This window comes from Panicum hallii, chromosome 6 (assembly GCF_002211085.1).
Source record: "Panicum hallii strain FIL2 chromosome 6, PHallii_v3.1, whole genome shotgun sequence".
NCBI lineage: Eukaryota > Viridiplantae > Streptophyta > Magnoliopsida > Poales > Poaceae > Panicum > Panicum hallii.
The window spans coordinates 1,673,064-1,691,941 of NC_038047.1; the positions used below are offsets into that span (position 1 = coordinate 1,673,064).

At 49.3% G+C, this 18,878-nt stretch overlaps 4 protein-coding genes across 4 annotated transcripts; 1 reads left to right on the forward strand and 3 right to left on the reverse strand.

Moving 5' to 3' along the window:
• Positions 1-2,979: 2,979 nt before the first annotated feature.
• Positions 2,980-3,554, reverse strand: LOC112898616. Its single transcript, XM_025966971.1, has one exon. The coding sequence runs from the start codon at positions 3,538-3,540 to the stop codon at positions 2,983-2,985; it is 558 nt and encodes a 185-aa protein (XP_025822756.1). The 5' UTR covers positions 3,541-3,554; the 3' UTR covers positions 2,980-2,982.
• Positions 3,555-4,914: 1,360 nt separating this feature from the next.
• On the reverse strand, positions 4,915-6,435 carry LOC112896826 (BTB/POZ and MATH domain-containing protein 3-like). The gene has a single exon (XM_025964956.1). The coding sequence runs from the start codon at positions 5,863-5,865 to the stop codon at positions 4,915-4,917; it is 951 nt and encodes a 316-aa protein (XP_025820741.1). The 5' UTR covers positions 5,866-6,435.
• LOC112896827 (BTB/POZ and MATH domain-containing protein 1-like) lies at positions 6,230-7,371 on the forward strand. Its single transcript, XM_025964957.1, has 2 exons — positions 6,230-6,455; positions 6,611-7,371. Exons 1-2 carry the CDS (start codon positions 6,230-6,232, stop codon positions 7,369-7,371), a joined length of 987 nt encoding a protein of 328 aa, XP_025820742.1.
• Positions 7,372-7,843: 472 nt separating this feature from the next.
• LOC112896228 (methionine aminopeptidase 2B-like) lies at positions 7,844-12,197 on the reverse strand. The gene is made up of 13 exons (XM_025964149.1): positions 11,871-12,197; positions 11,210-11,306; positions 10,600-10,726; positions 10,439-10,472; positions 10,250-10,357; positions 9,941-10,040; positions 9,700-9,845; positions 9,505-9,596; positions 9,322-9,416; positions 8,913-9,009; positions 8,667-8,810; positions 8,260-8,477; positions 7,844-8,164 (listed from the first exon to the last, which is right to left on the reverse strand). Exons 2-13 carry the CDS (start codon positions 11,276-11,278, stop codon positions 8,054-8,056), a joined length of 1,341 nt encoding a protein of 446 aa, XP_025819934.1. The 5' UTR covers positions 11,279-11,306; positions 11,871-12,197; the 3' UTR covers positions 7,844-8,053.
• Between the last annotated feature and the right edge of the window lie 6,681 nt (positions 12,198-18,878).

An 18,878-nucleotide genomic window follows, 5' to 3' on the forward strand; every position in this document is an offset into this window, starting at 1 on the left:
AATTCATAAGGATTGATTCAAATTCTTTTGAATTTAGAACAGGTTATCGTGAATTAAAAGTATTTTATTCATCTATAAAAAGAAATATAAGGAGGTTGTGCATCTCATGCCGCATTTCATTGTTTTATTGTTTGTCCCCCCCCCCACTTCAATTTGAATTACAAATTTGAATTTGAATGCATTCAAATGGATTTGATTTTTTCCTCCTTTATTTTACTTTGGGCCCAGCCCACCTGGCCCACCCCCTCTCCCTTCTCTTTCTCTCCTTTTCCCCCTTGCAGCCCGGCCCACTTCCTCTGCGCGGCCCACTGGCCCCCGCACCGTCCACGCCGCGCGCGACGCCCGGGCCCGCACGCCTAGGCTCGCCGCCGCCCCTATTTAAGGCGCCGCCTGTGCCCTAGGCCCCGCATAGCCGCAGCCGCCGCCTCGCACCCTCAAAACCCTAGTGCCGAACTCCACCGCCGCCATTGCCGCCCTGCGTCTCGGGCCGCCGCCGCGCCGCCGTTTCACTGCTCCTCGCCGGCTGTTTCTTTTCCTCTCTCCAGCTTCCCCGCGCCCGTACGGCCTCGCCGTCGAGATCGCGCCGCCTCTCGCCACCGGCCGCCACCTACGGCCCCCGGTGGTCCTTCTCAACCCCCTAATTGGGTTTCCCTTCGCGCACGCTATCCCCTGGGCAAAACCCGAGCCAAACCCGAGGCCGGGAACGCGAAAACGCGTTTCGCCGGCGAGCCGCCGCCGCCCTCGTCTCGCCGCCGTCCGAGCCGCCAGCCCCGTCCCCACCGTCGGATCAAGATCCGACAGTCCAGATCCAATCTAGACCCGAGTCAATAGATCCGGATACCGGTCAACGGTGGCAGTTTTGCAGTTTAGCCCTTAAGTTTTCTGGAAATCAACCCGCAGTTCACCGCAGTTCAAAATTAATCGCGATTAGGTCCTTTTTCTTCTGTTTAGGCCCCTGACTTTTTCAAATATAGAACCCGCAGCCCCGGATGTTTCTGTTTCGCAATCTAACCCCTAGGTCTAAGGTTTAATTATGATCTAGCACTCGGTTTCTTCTGTTAGGAGCCTTCTAGTTTCAAATCTTTTAGAAATAAGCCCCTGGAATCATGTTTTAGCCTTATTTTCTCCGTTTTAACTCCATTTTCATTGATTCTTGCGCTCACGTGATCCTTACGACATATGTAGTAGCTTTATTGCATTATTTTGTTCCGATTATATTGATTGGTATACTGTTTCTTATTTATTGTATTTATTTGTTTGTATGTACTTGTGTACTACGATAGACGATACGCGGTTCGAGGATCCACAGGAGCCGAACTTTGAAGAAGTTCCTGAGCAGGAGCAGTTTGCTAACGAAGCCAAGTGGTCTTTGAGCATATTTCAGTCCTAATAACGTTACACTTATACAATTTATCTTTATATGCATGCATGAGTCTAGAATATGATGGATCCCAAGTTAAGGATATACCTAGCTTCTTTTGAACCTTTTTGATTAAACCTAGGTTATTCATGTTCATGTTGTAGTTATGCTAGTTGCTTTACTTAGATTTTGGATTGGATAACCTGGATATCATGTCTCTCTGGTTTACTCATGTTCCGAAATACTTTATTGGTGACAAATAAGATTATTGAATTAATTAGAATATGGAGAACCACCTAGGAAAACAGTACAATCACAATACTACATGGCTCTGGTCTTGCCTAATTAATTAGAAACTCTAGCTTATGATGATCTTACCGAAAGGGCAAGAGGGGTTGCATCGTCGGGGTATAGCTCGGTCCTCTTAAGGGTGTGATATGGTCCTGGGTAAGGCGTCCGCCTCATTAGGGAGAGTTATGACTGTTTTGACTTGAAACCTTAGCAGATTGTCATAAGTTAGGGAATTTTTGTAAAGGCCTCGTAGTGAATCCCTGCCACCCACCTTGGAAGTGTTTAAGGGCCTTGCAAACCCGGGCATCAAGGAAAACACAAGTTGTAGGTAAAGTGTACAACCTGTGCAGAGTGAAAACTGATATATCAGTCGTGCTCACGATTAAGAGCGGCACATATGGAATGCATTCGGTTATGATACTGCTGTTGCCTTGAGCTGGCACGTACGTATGCACGGTGTGAGACTAGGCCATGTGACACGGTAAGTGCGTGAAGTGCATAGAAGATAGACATGATCAAGAGAGATGTAACTGCATGCAAACATGCAGTATGGAGGTGCATGAGTTGCAGTGCGGAAGTGATTTTCGTGGCGAAGGAATAGGTCAGCTTATGCATGGAATGTGCACGTTGGCGTGAGACTCGCTGTATATGTGCGGCCGTTAGCCTCTTAATTAGTGTGTGCATAGCGTGAGTTTAGGGTCATGGGTTAGTGCTCACCGAGTGAGTTGGCTGGTCTTATCAGTTTGCATGTACCTTTGAGTTTACATATAAATAGAAAACGACGTGAGCCGGTGAATGGCGTCGACAAACAACATTACTAGCTTGTTTGTGCTATTCTGTTCGTGTGTGTTTTGCGTCCACCAGAGTGAGTGAGTGTTAACACTGTGGAGTGATTCCAACGAAGGCGTCGTCATCCAAGAAGTGGATCCGGTTTCCCGGCAGCTGGTACTGGGACACGCGCTGGGCAAGGGAGCACCACCGGCCGACGAAGAGTGCGGTGTCGTCGCCGACGCTCCTCGCCTCCGACCACCGCGACGAGACGAGGTCGGCCCTGAACACGGCGAACTTGGTCGTGCCGTCGCCCATGACCGCTCGGTGGACCATCAGTAGCCTACCGCCGGACACGAACAGGTACCGCGTCTCCGGTGGCGCTGGTGCCTTGCGCCGTCTCGGCGGCGCGGCGTGGAGGGCCTTAACGACGCCCCTGGCCCAGGCCACCACCGGCTCGCCGGTGGGCATGGCGAAGAGGTCGCCGGTATCCTCGACGGCGTACACCTTGCCGTCGTAGAACGCGATGTCGGTGATCCCCCTCCACGCGTCATGGGCGCTGATCACCCAGGAACCCGCGCCGGGGCGGCACATCGGGATCTTGCCGAGCCGCCCGTCGCCGACCATGGCGGCGACGACCTGGCCCGGGCACATGACCAGCTTGCGCACGGTCGCCCTGCAGGCCGCAGGGGGGCTCTCCAGTCGTCCGTGACGCCGCGCCACGCGAGCGCCGCGCCGTCGCTCTGGACGACGAAGCGGACGGAGGACAGGGCCGGGAGCCGCGCGGTGCCCCCGGTGAACGGGTTCGCGAGCAGGTACCCGTCGCCGCCGCCGTCGAAGAGCAGCCAGTCGTCGCAGGAGCCGTGGTACCCCGCGGCGCTAGGGAAGCGCAGCGCGGCGGAGCCGGGGAAGCTGAAGAAGGCGCCGTCCGGGAGCGCGAGCCACGGCAGCGTCGGCCGTGCCCGGGTCCCCGCGGTGGCGCGCCACGGCCGGCAGACGGCGGCAAAGCGGACGCGGTCGGCGTGGGCCGGGAGGCGGCGGAGGACCGCGGCCGCTATCTTAGGCGGGAGGCTCAACGACCACGGCGACGACGGCGGCGGGTCGTCCGTGTCTCGCGCCATAGGCACGTGCGCGCGCGCGGCCGCGGCGAGCCGGCGGGTCTTGTCTTCCCCCGGCGGCGCGTTCGGCTAGGTGAACGAGTTTTCTTGGAGGCGGCCGGCAAGATATCTCCTGGCCGCGTCGGAGTCCTAGAAGGAAACGTGGCATCCTGGCCCCCACGTCTTTTTTTTTAAGGAACTCTCATTCCATTGAACCATAGATGCAGTGATATCACTGGTCACAAGGTCCTCGGTGCCATGCGGCGTACTTTCCCAAGAGGGAATGGTACCATGAGGACACTTACAACCAAACGCTGCCACAGCATGTGCCACCCTATTACAATCTCTACGGCAATAAGCCACTGAAACAAACATAAAGGATAAGTTCATCAGGTTCTTAGTTTCGTACACAATACCACCGGTCGGCGCGAGGGCGAAGGAATTCGATTCCAGGGCCATCTTCACAGGCAAGGAGTCTGTTTCAATGATCACTCTGCTTACTCCCATCTCCCCGCCGTCCTGACACCTTCCAGACACACCAGCATTTCTGCATGAAGAGCGTCCAACAGATGTGGACAGCTGCCCGCACCAGCTTTAATCACCTGGCCTGCAGCATCTCGAATGACAAAACCCCTTCCCCCTTGTGACGTTTCACTTCTGAAAGCACCGTCGCAATTAATCCTGGGCACATCCACTCCCGGCCTCTCCCATTTCTTTCTGACCCTGTGTACAGGGGCTTTCGATGAGCTTCCTATTGCCAGAAAATCTTCAGAGTTCTTCCTGACAATGTACGCCAACTTAGCAGCATCCATCTTCTGTTCCCCCTCTCGCACTCGGTTCCTCTCCAGCCACCAGTGCCACATCAAAGTAATGACTTGCATACTTTTCTCCTCCCTCAGCTCTAGCACATGTTTCACTGCATCTCGTGCTGACAGTGTTCTGCATAGCATCTCTCTTTCTGCTTCCAGGCCCAACATACGCCATACTGGACGAACTATCTTGCAGTTGAAAAACAAATGCCCACCCTCCTCGTATGTATCTAGAAAACCTCTTGACGCCTAATCCTTGGCCTTTTGTTTTGGTTTTGCGTTAGGAGTAGTAAACTTTTGGCAAAGGCTAGAGTAGTAAACTTTGATCATTGGATCGTATGATTGTACATCAGTACCATGGTGATCCATGCTTGATCACTTGGTTTTCTTCTTCGGTGACGGGAATACCCTATGATACGGGTCGTATCCATTGCTTGGTTTCGTAATAGTAAAGATAAAGATGTAACTTCAATTTGACACATGCATAAGGATCAAGAAATTTCTTGATAGATAAGGAGATTAGCTAGCAGGATGTTCGATCATAGTAGTTCACAATAGACAATTTGCCTTAATTAATGCGATCCTGCAATCATCCTTCTAATCCAAGGGACATAAACTGAAGGCAAACATCCTTCAGCGCCGTGCAGTAGTGTTGATCAGCTAGGGCGAGCGTCGTCTCCACCGTGCTCGCATCGAGGCTCCTGCACAGGATGCTCTCGCACATCACCTTCATCCTCTCCATGCCATACCGATCCGCCGCCTCAAGGAGATGCCGCACCATCTCCTTGTAGTCGTCTCCTTCCAGATCGCCCGGGAGCACCAGAACATCAGTGTAGATGAAGCGAACCAGAGCTCCGAACACCACCGGTTGGATGTCGTCGATGGCGATGCGCTCCATCCCCTCCTCCTTCATCCCTCCGTAGAGCTCCGCCATGAAGACCGGCGACCGCGTCGCGAGCACCGCCTTGTGGGCGCGGAAGACCTCGCCTCGGACGTCGAACGCGACGTCCGTCCGGTCCTGCTGATCCAGCAGGTCGCCGAGATGCTTCGACAGGTCCGACGGCGGCGCCCTGAGCTGGCGCGGAGCCACGCCGGCGGCGGCGACGTCGACGACGCACTCGATCGTGAGGCGGTCGCCGCGCAGGTACGGCGACGCCTCGAGCTCGCTCCGCAGCATGAGCGCGCGGGCGCCGCGCTTGCCCTTGCACTTCCTGTGCGGCGCCGAGTAGTCGAACACGACGGGCTCCGCCGCGCGGCGCACGGAGCGCGACAGCCCCGTGGCGCGGTCGAGCAGGCGGAGGTCGAAGCGCGCCCACGCCCTGGCGTCCTTGCTCGTGATCTTGAGGAACGCCGACACGAACGCGCGGTACGGCGCCGAAAAGCCGCCGGGGTAGAAGCGGACGGACCACCGGTAGCCGCCGACGGCGAAGGCGCCGGACCGGACGAACTCGCCCGCGGCGAAGCCTTTGATGAGGCTGTAGCCGACGATCTCGAACTGGTGCGCGCCGCGGACGGTCACGGTGTCCGGCGGCGACGCCATTTGCGATCGATGGGAGGTTGGGCTCGGGCGCACCGGCCGGAATTTGACGCGGCCGTGTGCGTTTATAGACGACGACGGCAGAAAGTTCAAGAACCTGAATAATTGGTGATCGTGGTAGTCGAAGAGTCCGCTGAGTTCTTGGCTGAGAATTCACCACTGGCATTCGTTTCGTGTTCCCATGGTGATGAGTTGGGAACACGGCGCGTTCTCCAAAATTGTAATCCCCTCGTCTTCCTCACCAATCAGTAAATGGAGCCTCCACTCCATCGAACTCAATGTCCTCTCCATCAATGCACGATCGCGTCGAGGAATATAATAGCACGAGTGCGTCGAGACCTTGACGACGACTCAGCCGCTGCAGGAAATGGCGTCGTCACCGAACACGAAGTCCACAAGCACGACAGAGACCGTGCGCGGCGACCACCGGTTCGACATCGCAGGGTACAGCCGCAAGCAGGGCGTCGAGGCCGGCAACGTCCTCACCTCCGCCACCTTCGCCGTCGGCGGCTTCGACTGGGCGATCCGCTACTACCCCGACGGCAAGGGCGACGAAGCGTTCGTGTCCGCCTTCATCCGGCTAGTGACACCCAGTGGCGTAGCTAGCTAGGTGGACAGGTGGGCCATGGACCACCCTAAGATTAGTAGTTCAAGGTATAAGTATAGTAATTATTCATCAAACAATCCAACAGTATGCAAAATTCAGACTTAATTATTAACTTTGGACCGCCCTAACCCAAAATCCTAGCTACGCCCCTGGTGACACCGAGCGCCACCGCGCGGGCGCGGTTCGACCTCAGGCTGGTGGACCGCGCCACCGGGTTGCCGCGCTCGGTGCGCCGGAGCGTGGAGCCGGCGGCGTTCGACGCGGGCAGGGCCCGGAAGTGCGAGCGGGGCGCCCGCGCGTTCATGGCGAGGGCCGAGCTTGCAGCGTCGCCGTACCTCCGCGACGACCGCCTCACCGTCGAGTGCGTCCTCGACGTCGTGCAGGGGACGCGGCTGTCGCGGACCACGGCGTCGCCGGAGACCGTCGAGCCGCCGCCGCAGCCCGACCTGCGGGGGCACCTCGGCGCGCTGCTGCGGACGCAGGTGGGGGCGGACGTCGCCTTCACCGTTCAGGCAGAAGCGTTCCGCGCGCACCGGGTCGTGCTCGCGGCGCGGTCGCCGGTGCTCAAGGCCGAGCTCTCCGGGTCGCCGCCGACGGTGGCCGTCGACGGCATGACGCCTCTGGTGTTCAAGACCCTGCTCCACTTCATCTACACCGACGCGCTGCCCGGCCTGGGCGATCTTGGTAGGGAGGAGTACCGAGAACTGGTGCGGAATCTTCTCGCGGCGGCGGATCGGTACGCCATGCACAGGCTGAAGCAGATATGCAGGGTCATCCTGCAGGAAGAACTTGATGCGAAGACCGTGGCAGCTGCGTTGGATTCTGCTGGTCATAGCCGCCATTGCCAGGCTCTTGGAGATGGTTGTGTTCAGTTCATGCCGTCGTCTGGATTGGAAGGATGAGCGAACCATGCCCTTATCATCTGATCTGGTGCTGATGATTGTCCGGTTGTCCCTTATCTATCTACTACTCCTAATTAAATAAAGTATGCTTGGGTTTCAAAACAAAAAGTATGCTTGGATTCATTCGTTCAAACAAAGCATGCTAAATTCCTTTTCGTTTTTCCTGCTCCAGTGGATTTTACTCTCTGATTTTGCTGCAGTGGATTGTTTAGGCTTGCAATTTTATTAATTTTTTTGCCCGGACAATACCTCTGCAAAACACTAAAATAAAAGTAAAAAAAATCGCCCGACGGGCTCAATTGGGCCTTTAATTTTTTTAAGAGCAATTGGGCCTTTAATAATGTGTGCTTCCAAGTTTCGCCTTCTTCAGTAGAGCATTTTCCCTCGTTCTCTTTGCATTGCAATAGCAACTCCTGATTTATGGCATCCATATTCCGATTTGATAATCATATTATACTCCACCTGATGCTCGTTATCAAAGGTTATCCAACATTAATTCAACGGGGTAGCAGTTTCAGTCCATCAGAAAACAAGTTCCAACATATTCCAGGCTCAAAACATATGATCAGGAGTGCAAAATTATTTATCCGGTTGTGATATGTCCTATGGTCCATAAAGAGATGGTACAAAGGTTGCGCAAAAACAGTGTGTACTCCACTAAAAGGAGGCGCTGCGGACGAAATCAGTAGTCGTCGCCTCTGGAAATCACCTCTTTGCAGGTTGGGCGGAGCAGGATGGTGTGCTCAAACTGCGAGACGTAGCTCCCTCTCACGTCGCACAGGGGAGGGTAAGGCTGCGGACAGAGCGGAAGTCGGTGATTAACCAGAGAATGTCAGCGACAAGGATTGGATGATGGGGCAGAGATGGAGGGGATTCACATTCAGGTACCTGAACGATACCATTATCGCAGAGATTCTTCAGAGCCATGAGGTACTTCGTCTCACCGAGGCGGTCCAAGTACCGACGACAGAAAGCGAGTGTTCCAAAGTTGTTGTTGATGGTCCCGAGCAGTTGCTTAGCCTTTGCTAACCTCAAAGGCACATGTCCAACATCAAAGTTCTTCATGTAATGACTACATTCCAAATCCTCCCTGACAAATCCCTTCCCTGCAACATCATGAAGGTTATGAAGAGTTGAAGCCTTGTCCCGAGTAGGGACAATAAATTTGTGTTGTGAAGCCAAGTGTCATTCTACTTAATACAAGTGACAAAGTGATTTTTTTGGGCAAAACAGTTAGGACACATTACACTAATATATTTATATCCATGAGTTCAAGCTGCAAAAGAGTAACATACCAGTAGATCCAAATGTTTCAATGGCATAGAACTCTCCCTCCTCCATTTTTGTTTGTTCTCCACCTTTTACTATTGGAACTGATTTCCCAGCATGGATTTGATATGGCCCAATGCTATGTCCATTGAGGTTCCGAACACTTTTTACTGTCACACAAGCAACAAAGTAGTTTCAGTTATGATTTCCTTTTTCACTTTACATTATTTCCATTGGGAAATCAGAAACTGCATATGACTGCTTTACAGTACCTTGGAAAACTTTCCCATTGATTTCAACCTCATATGACTCCATTACTTCTTGGATTGCAGCACCAACATCACAAAGCCGTGCATCAATTCCAGTTTCCTGAAATGAAGTAATCACATCATTATTTATGTCCAATGTGTGCAAGCTATAACAGAACAAATAATTTCAGACAACCACATATACAGGCCCACTAACAGGAGAAATTCAAATTAGTCAAGACAAACTATACAGTAGCGGCTACTGGCTAGAGAGATACCTACATATACTATAATTAATGGAAATTAGTATTCCAAAAACATATGAATGTGTTGCACTTGAGCAAAAGCTGTCACTTTTGTACAATCAAACAGAGCACTGCAGGGCAAATGGCACGAATAAAACCTACAGAGTACAGGAACATGTCAAAGTTACCTTGATCCCTGTATTTGTGGCATCTCTCGTTGCTTGAAGCAATGGATCGTACATAGGATTGAACGCAACAGTAAATGCACAATCAACAATGTACCCTGGAACAAATACAAAATTAGTGTTTGCAATTAAAATAGCATATTGACAAGGCCAAATCAATAAAATAAAGCAAACTAATTGACAGACCATCTATATGTGTTCCAAAATCTAGCTTCATCACATCATCATATTGTAGCACAGTTTTGTCACCCGCATTTGGAGTCCAGTGAGCTGCAACCCTAAGGAATGCATTTTAATTTCATCAATTTGTGAATGGAACGAAGCTTGGAAACACAATAGAAGTATACCAAACTGATGGAAAGCTCTAGAAGAAAATCGTACCAATTCAAGGAGCATCCAGTTGGAAAGGCAATTCCAGCTTGCAGTCCATTCTCCTTGATAAGTTTCCGGACCATATTTTCCAATGTTTCACATAGATCAACCATTAACATTCCAGGCTTTATGATGCTCCTCATATATTTCCGGACCTAGAAAATACAAATATACATTGTAGAATTGCAACCAACAACATATAGAACAAAATTGTATTGCAAATAAATTACAGAGGGGGTATATTTTAAACCTGTCTATGAACTTCTGCTGCTCGGCGAACAGAGTTGTACATTGGCTTTTGCAGTCGTTCGAGCTCCCTCTTTTCCTCGCTAGTTGTTCTCCATAAATTACTGAATAGCATGTATACAGATTTGTAAGCATTACCGGTAGTTCATTATAATAGTTCAGAATTGCCAGTACTTAAAAGGATGGGGGGGCAGGGGGGGATTCCCAATACATTTCAGATGTAAAGGATTTGATACGACAATAGACCAGCATATGTTCACATAGGATAGTTTAATTCAATGGAACTTAACTACTGTGATAGATTTGCACTTACTCATCCTTATATTGTTGGATTTCACCCTCAGGAAATTCACCTGAAGGGAAAAGCTCATCAACAGGTATTGATGGAGGATCTGTCTGCTGAAGGGGGTCCTTCTTCTTTCTACAGAAGACATGAGTCATCCTTGTGATATTAAAAAGACCAAACAAGAAAAGTATGATTCAACTCAACAGCGAAGCTTACTTGGATTTGTTTTTCTTCTTTTTCTTCTTTACAGCTTCAGAAGAATACCCATTTCAAAAGACAGTTGTTAGACTAACCTCAAAAATGCTAGATATTACAGAATAAGCTTCAGATTTATATAAGAAATTTGGCAAAGAGAAAATGCAAGACAGAGTTGTCACCTGGTGCTCCATCTTGAGATGGACCATCAGTTTGTGCTTCATCGTCATCATCCTCTGGTGGTGAGGACTGAGCTGCAAGAGCCGCACTATTGCTGTTTGCAGCTTTGTCCTCTTTAATTAGATTCTCCTGCAAAAGAAAAATGGATGTTAATTGCTATGAAATAAAAACTACAGCAAAGCAAGGGTCATGCAAGAAAAATATGCCATATCCACAATCCATGTAACAATGATAGTAGTTAATTTTTTATCACTTGTTCAAGTCTTCTAATCATTTAGCTCTGAAACTGAGTCCTGGGAAAGCTACCCACGTACTCTAGTCAAAAGTTTATTGACCATTATTAGGAAATTTTGGTCATCACTCACAATGGCAAATTCAGATAGAGCATAATTGCAATACAGAACAAATGAATAGGAATAATGCATTAAACATGTGTATGCAAGAACAACGGCCAGCTATCATGACTAGAACCGGATCAACTCTTGAAACCAAAAATACTCCCCCAGTTCTCAAATAGATGCCAAAGAAAATATATTCTCCTTTTTGTAGAAATGGCATTAGTGATTCATTCCATGGGGCATGGAAAACAAAGGAGCTGATGCAGCTACTTACTTTCATTTCATCATTTTGTCCAACATGCAGTGCCTCCATCTCCTTGGCTGCTGTATCAACCGCAGCCATATTTTATATTTTGAAAGAAAGTTCAAACCTGAATTTGCAGAATAAACAAAACCGTAAGCACCAATGTATCTCAGGATAAACTAAATTTCAAATAAATGTATACCCATTGTAAGGCCAAAGAGAGCTAGCTATTCAGAACTGCCTAACAGAAGCTTGACGCATCCATAAATGTTAAAGCCATTGATAACAAATAATATCCTATTTTGATTACCAGTATTTCACTTATCAAACTCAGTAAGTGGATTGCAAGATTTAGAGTCAGGTTAAGAATGCTCAATAGACACAATCATACACAAATTGGCAATGCAGCATTTAGCTACATGCATATACCACAGGGGAAGTAACTTATCCCAATAGTTCAGTTCTTCATTATCAACATCAACAATATAACTCAATCTTCAGTTATTCGTTATCATCCGATATCCTAAAAAATAATGAAACAAGGCCCGTCTGACGCTACATTCACAACTGCGCGGTTTGATGAAAAACATGCAGTCACGCAGCTGCATCACGCGGCACATACATCAATCAAATTTGCGTCCCGTTTCACAGCACCACACGGCGCAGACGCCAATCGGATTGCGGGCCTAACCTTGGAATCGGTCCTCCGCGGGCTGCGAGTCCTCCGGGGCGGGCAGCTCCCGGTAACCTCCGTCAGCCTCAGGTACTATGCAGCTCGGGGATTTCGTGGGCGGGCGATGGCGGACCGCGTCCGGTGGGCCACGGGCGTCGGGATGGCGCGGGGAGAGGGAAGGAGGGCGACGGGCCTCCTGGAACGGCGGCGGCGGGGCCAAACCCTAGTCGTCCCCTCGCGTGAGAGAGGCGGGAGCGGCGCGGCGGTGGGGACTGGGGGGAGAAGGGAGTCGGCTGGTTTGCCCCCGGATGGCAGAGATGGGTAATTACCTTGCAACTGCATGGGGACTTGGGAGCGGTGAGGAGCAGGTCTCTCCTAGTAAAAGTGAACGTCTGAACTATAGTCTGAACTATGTTCTTCAGAAGATCCTGTTCTCAGCGTCAAACAAACTGAGCGGGTGTTTAGTTTCGGGGACTAAGTTTAGTCCCTCCCTATCATATCGATTATTTGGTTACTAATTAGAAATATTAAATATAAACTAATTACAAAACTAATTGCACAGATGGAGATTAATTCACGAGATGAATTTATTAAACTTAATTAATTCATCATTAGCTCCATATTGTCAAATCATGAACTAATTAGATTTAATAGATTTGTCTCGCAAATTAATCTTCATCTATACAATTAGTTTTATAATTAGTCTATATTTAATACTCCTAATTAGTAACCAAAGAATCAATGTGACAGAACCAAACACTTCCTGAGCTAGTGAATCTGACTAAATTGTGCAAGAATCGCAAATATGTTGCAGTAACTCAAGGGAAGGATTCAAAGATATGATAATACTCAGTTCTTTGCAACGTCCAGGGGGGCTGGGGCCTGATAGAATATTTTTAGAAACAAGGAAATCAGGAGGCGGTTTCAAGCTCTATTAGTTTCTTTTTCTTCTTTAACGCAATAGGTATAGTTTGATGTTGAATCCATTTCTCAAGTAGCATCAATGCAGAGTACGTCTCAACTTTGTAGAGACGTTTCACGAATGGAATAGTCCCATACAGGAGATACCAATACGACATGTACCACGGACTCAATCAGCCGGGTATGTGTGGAACAAACATATCCGGGGTGTCCACTTCATCAGCTTGTATTCACGTTTACTCCATCCCAAAATGCGCATACAGTATAAACAGCAGGCCGGCAGGCAATAGAAAGTGTATTCACCGCCCCCACCCCACCCCCGGGGCCTGCCTCCCGATGCATGTTTGCATTGGAGCGTCGCTCAGATTTTCAGTACAGATTAAATTAAATCAAGCCATGCTTGTTGCTCCCATAGTTCTGTTTGCGTTTGAGATCGATGATGCATCTTCGTGCCTGAATGTACATCCCCTTTACTGAACTGAAGTACTGAATGTAACTAACAGTATGCAAAGAGGAAGTGTATTCATGCATGATCAACTCTACCTACCCTATTTTTGGAGGAACAATCTGTCAGCATATTCTTCCAAGAGAAGTGTTGCATTAATTGAGCTTCTGCCTGCCGACTGTCACTGAATGTATATCCTCATAGCTCGTTTTTTAGAAAAGAAACCGTTACAATCGAGCGAAATCCACATCAGCCTGTAACTAAGCTGTTCATTTGAGTGTTGCTGTCAGAAATGGCCGGATTGCTCATCTATCAGATGTTGAATCGATCGTCCAATTGGTTTTGGCCTGCAATCAGCTCCCAGCACATAGCCTATTAAACTCCACACATATAACATATTTAGCTATAATTCCTCAAAAAATAGACATATTTAGCTATAGCACACCAGGAGAACAGGTGTTGCATTGATTCTTCTTCACAGAACGCGCATTTTGAATCTCCTTGCGGCCTTGCCGATTCCTCATCTTCAGATTATCCCATGTTAAAATGGCATTTTGGAGTACCACTAGCCACATGAAAAATTTAATCCTACATGGCAGTTAGCTCTCTACAGCACCTTATAAGAGCAGAATTTGAGTATGATCTTGGACCTCTGCACAATAAATGATAGTATTTCATACTTTAGGCCATAGGATGTCAGAAAACATCAGCTTGGTACTGAATTGTAACAGCCCTAAGCTAATAAAAGTGTTAATCATATCATCATAAGAACTAATCATGTTAACATGCATTTAGGATTTATAAACCTAGAGGGCTGAGCCCTGTTAAAACCAGAGCACCCCTGCTCTCTCTCCCCCTCCCCATTCACTCCAACTCCTCTCTCTCTCTCTAACTCCAAGCCATGGAGGAGCTCCCCGACACTCCCCACCATTGAAGCCCCTCCACCTCACCGGAGCTTTGCTGGAGGACGCCGGAGATCGACTCCAATGAGCTGCACCACCCCAATGCCATCTTCTTCCTTGGAGCTAGGAGCTTCCCAAGTTTTTCCCCATTTTCATCCACTCCCCAAGTCTCAAGCAAAAAGGACGAGCTCGAGCTTCACCAAGCCTTCTACACCATCTTATAGCCCTTGCCGGTGTTCCACTCGTCATCGGTGAGCTCACAAACCCCCCCCCCCCTCGATCCCTTCCCATTGCTCTAGGTTTGGAAGCCATGAAGCCTCTCTAGAGCACAAACATCATTGATAATATAGAGCTTTGAAACCTTAATGCATGTGTGTTCTCACTAGCCAAATGCACTCCCCATACTCTCAGGAACCTTTAGGAACGAAACCCATCCCAAACCATGGTCGGAATCGCCGCCAGCAAGCCTTCCGGTGAGCCTCGGCTTCCCTATCGGAGTTTTCCATCGTCCAAGTTGGAAATATCCGCCCTGGGTTGGAGATTTCTGCCCACACCAGAGATTTCCGTCGCTCGGATCGGAAATTTCCGCTGGGAGTCGGATATTTCCGCTGGGGGTCGGAAATTTCAGACAACACTCTACTAAAACGTCCATAACTTTTTGCTCCGAACTCCGAACTCGATGATCTTGGACTAAAGCTCATTCAGAAGGCTATCCAACCTAACTAAAGAAAAACCCCGAGACCACTCAATTGCGGTGTTGTATAGCCTATATACTACGTATCTAGCCTCTTTATCATGGTTTTGCAATGTTAAAGCATGCTTACTCATGTCATTCTCATATCATTGCAGTCATTCATGGCATATTCATTTATCAAGCATCATTGCACTTGTGTAGAGACCGTGAAGCTGGAGCAAGAGAGGGATAAGCCGGAGACTGTGGGAGACGACACCCCTGTTGAGAACCAAGGTAGGCACCTATGCATCTTTTCACCTATATTTTGGATCAATGAAGTATATGTGTCTTGTTTGTGCATGAGTTACTATATGTATCAATGATTTCTTAGAACCTAATTGATGCATTATCCTCCTTGATTAGAACATTACCTTCTAATTGAGTATGTTTGTTTAGTGTCACGAAATATATGCTTAGCCATGCTTAGCTTCGGTAGAAGATAAGAGGTGGCAAGGTCACCACCACTCGCGAGCTATAGGATGTATGTTTAATTCTACATGATTAGTCAATGATGAATAAAAGATTAGCAACTATTAATGATGATACGGATTTAAGCAAGTATGTAGGGCCATGTTGGGAGTGGAACTCAAATGGTTAGATTTGCTTGGGTTAATTAAGGACCGATGCATAATCGCTTTGATACTTGAGCACTTTTCCGTACAAACCACATACTTGATAATGGGAATGGTAAGCTAAGTAGCATAAGTCGTATCTTGCCTTGAGCGGATTTGGTGCGGGTTGTAATGGAGTGTGATCGGTGCTTCTGGTGCACTTGTCCCTCCCGACCATTCGCTCATAGCCGGGTATGGGTATGTGAACGGTTGAGGTATGAATCAATACTTATCCTTGGCCGTGGGTATGATCGTTGGTCTTGTTCTCGTGTGGGAAAAGTTGTACATCCTGTAGGGTTTTTGATCTATTGCAATAGTCGTGCTCTCGGTCATTGAGCATGCTCTTGCACTTTGACTTTAACGTAGAATTACCGAAGAAGTTCATGGAAGATTGAGCTCATGAATTATAATTTTTATTTACGCAATTGTTTGATGCTTGAAATATATATCATAGATGCTATATCTTTTGCTTACTATAACTTGATCAAATCTAGATGGTTTTTATGCAGAAAAAAATTAATTACCGTAACTTTTCTTTGCTACCTAACCAAATGCATTCTCCTGGAGGTTGCACAAGCATATAATCATATTGGATAAGTCCTGCGATTACCTTTTGTAGTTGATGCAGGTGATCCGCAGCTGGAGGCCGTCTTTGGGTACTTCTACCCCGCGGATGGAGGTTTGGGTGAGGAGTAGATGGCCGGTGGCTATGAGAAGGACACTATCGGCATATAGTGTTCTCCTAACTTTTCGTTGCAAAACTCTTGAGATTTGATGTATGTAACTTGAATCTCTTTCTTTATGTCATGTGAACCCCTATATATGGATATGCTTGTGTGTAATGATGTTCAACTTGTTGTGCTTGTAGAGTGTGTTCAAGGACTATCGGAATTCGTTCTCTTTAATTGAGTTGATCCATGGATGCCATGGCTCGATTAAATAAGATCAATTTGGGCTGGTTCCTCACATGAATAGTTGAAAATAAACAATGTACCGATTGGTTCCAGTATGGGAAACAAAAGCTTGGTAGGATGATCAAGGCCTTTTGGGATCGGAGACTGAAACGTAGCTGAAAGCCTGAAAGTGTTATGGATTTTGCTGCCGGCCTTCCTAGATGAAGCTGAACACAGGGGAACAACCTGGTGCAGTCTGGAGAGAGGAGCATGTCGCGTGGAGAATGCGGCGGCGCTCCCGCGATTTCATTTTGGAATAACCTGGTGCAGGTTTCCGGATGATCGACCAGCGCCGCGCCGCCGCCGTGGACGTCGATGCCTAGCTCGCGCGGCCGCTACCACCACCTCGAGGACAGCACCGCCGTCCGCAGGGGGGGCTACATCTCCAGTTCTCCACTCGGCCCCGAGCAGCATCCCTAAACAAGCTATGGCTGCGGCGGCGAGCGTGGGTGCGGTGCGGTGCGTGAACCAGACGGAAGCCTGCGCGAGACGCGCGCGAAGCCGCCGGGTGCCATGTCGCCAGCGCAGGAATATTTTTAAATAGACCCTTACTTTGGAAATACTCCCGAAAATATTTTTCATTTAACCCCCTAATTCGGATCGCGATCCATAGTCGCGATCCGAATATTTGCAATTAGGACCCTAATGTTTGCAAATAGCCCCCTGGCTGGCGTCCGCTCCTAGCCGCCGTCCTCACAGTCGGAATCGCAATGCCCCGTCCCTCTCCCGCCGGGCACGGAGGTTGCGCATCGGCGATTGCAACGCTGCTTGTCGAAGCTAAACGCAACCGAGCTGCCGTGGCTGGACGCGCGCGCACCAGGACATCGGAAGTCGTCGTCCCAGACTGACAGACCGGTGCGGCGGCGCCCTCGACCTCGCTTCCCTCCGTTCGCTCGCGGATGGTTCTCCCGGCGTAGCGTTGGATGGTGCTGACCGTCGACTTTTTAAGTAAGACTCACGCATCTCCTTCTGGACTCCGTTTCTTGTTAATTTCTTCCTTGCTCTCCGTGGCCATGGCCGGTGGAAGCGGTTAGCGCCGCAAGGAGAAGCTGCTGATGGAAGGCAAGGATTACAATCAACCGCCGGTACGCGGTGGCGCTCCGGCGAGCTACGGCGTGCGGCGGAGGCGACGTCGCGGCGACGACCAGGGCTGGACGGTAAACGAAACCCCGACCGGGGGTGGACGGTATCTGAAATACCGTCCGCCCCTAGGTCCCTGACAGCCGCTGAATCGGGCACGTGCGGTCCGGATCGAGCGTGAACTGGAGATTCAGGGATTGGGTGATCGTCCTCGTCAGTCGTCAGGCAGGCGCCGGGACGGGAGCTGGGCGCCGCCATGCGGGACGGCGGAGCTCGGGCCCGGGCTCGGTGTCGACGGCGCGGGAGACTTCGCGCTTCGCCGCCGGCTGGCTGATCATGGCAAGCTCTATCTCAATCAGGTCTGGGCAAAGTTTTCGTGGGCCCGGGCAGTGAGATTGGCCGCCCCTGCTGGTTTCGGCACTCGGTGATGCGCGCAGCCGCCGGCTCGAACCATGTCGCCGCCCCGCCTGCCTCCTGGAGTCCTGGTGCATGTTTGCATTGGACCATCAGGCACTCCTTGCTAGAACGTTTCGCTGAATGTTCTTGCCCATCATTTAGTCCTTTCGATGGCTGCTTCCCCATCTTCCTGATGGACTGCAACTGAACAGAGGTTAGAAACATAAGCTTGGTAAGTTGATGACCAAGAAAAGATCAAAATAGAAGAAAGCAGTAGCTTTACTAAAATTTTGAATCTGTTGATAAGAGCTTTGGTCTGTTACTCCAAAGCACCATCAGCGTATCAGACACTTCTGTTTTCAGTATAAACTAATTAACTAAATCAAACCAATGCTTAATTGCTAATCTCTTCCGTTGGTGTCCATAGCTATGATTGATCTTTGTGCCTGAATCTTCAGATTGTCCAGAAGACTCTAGCATATCAGGCTAAAATCGTGCCGGGCCGGACTGGCCCACGTGCCGAGGCATCGGCCCAGGCCTGATTAATCCCGTGCTGGGCTGGGCCCATGCCATGGGCCGGCCCACGGGCCTCGGGCTGGATGGCCAACTATACTCATTGGTGGGAGGGGACGATAAAATAATCTATATTTAGAAATTATTGCGAAACACGTAGGAAATAAATATATATGCGGTTTCTTTAGGTCAAAGCAGAAGAAAGCTAATATCACGGGCGGCAGGACACGAGAAAATTAGCTTAACACACCATCTAGTTATACCAACAAGAAAATTAGCACACCATATATAGTACTAGCTATGGAAAAAAAAAACAACAGCATGGACACCAAAATATACATACACTACAGGCCTAACTGGGCCAAAAACTCTGGGGTTAGGCAGGCCTCCTCACACACACCACCACCACCACCACCAAACAGCCGGCGGGCCAGAAACTCTGGGGTTGCGGTGGGTTTATTCTATTCAGTCC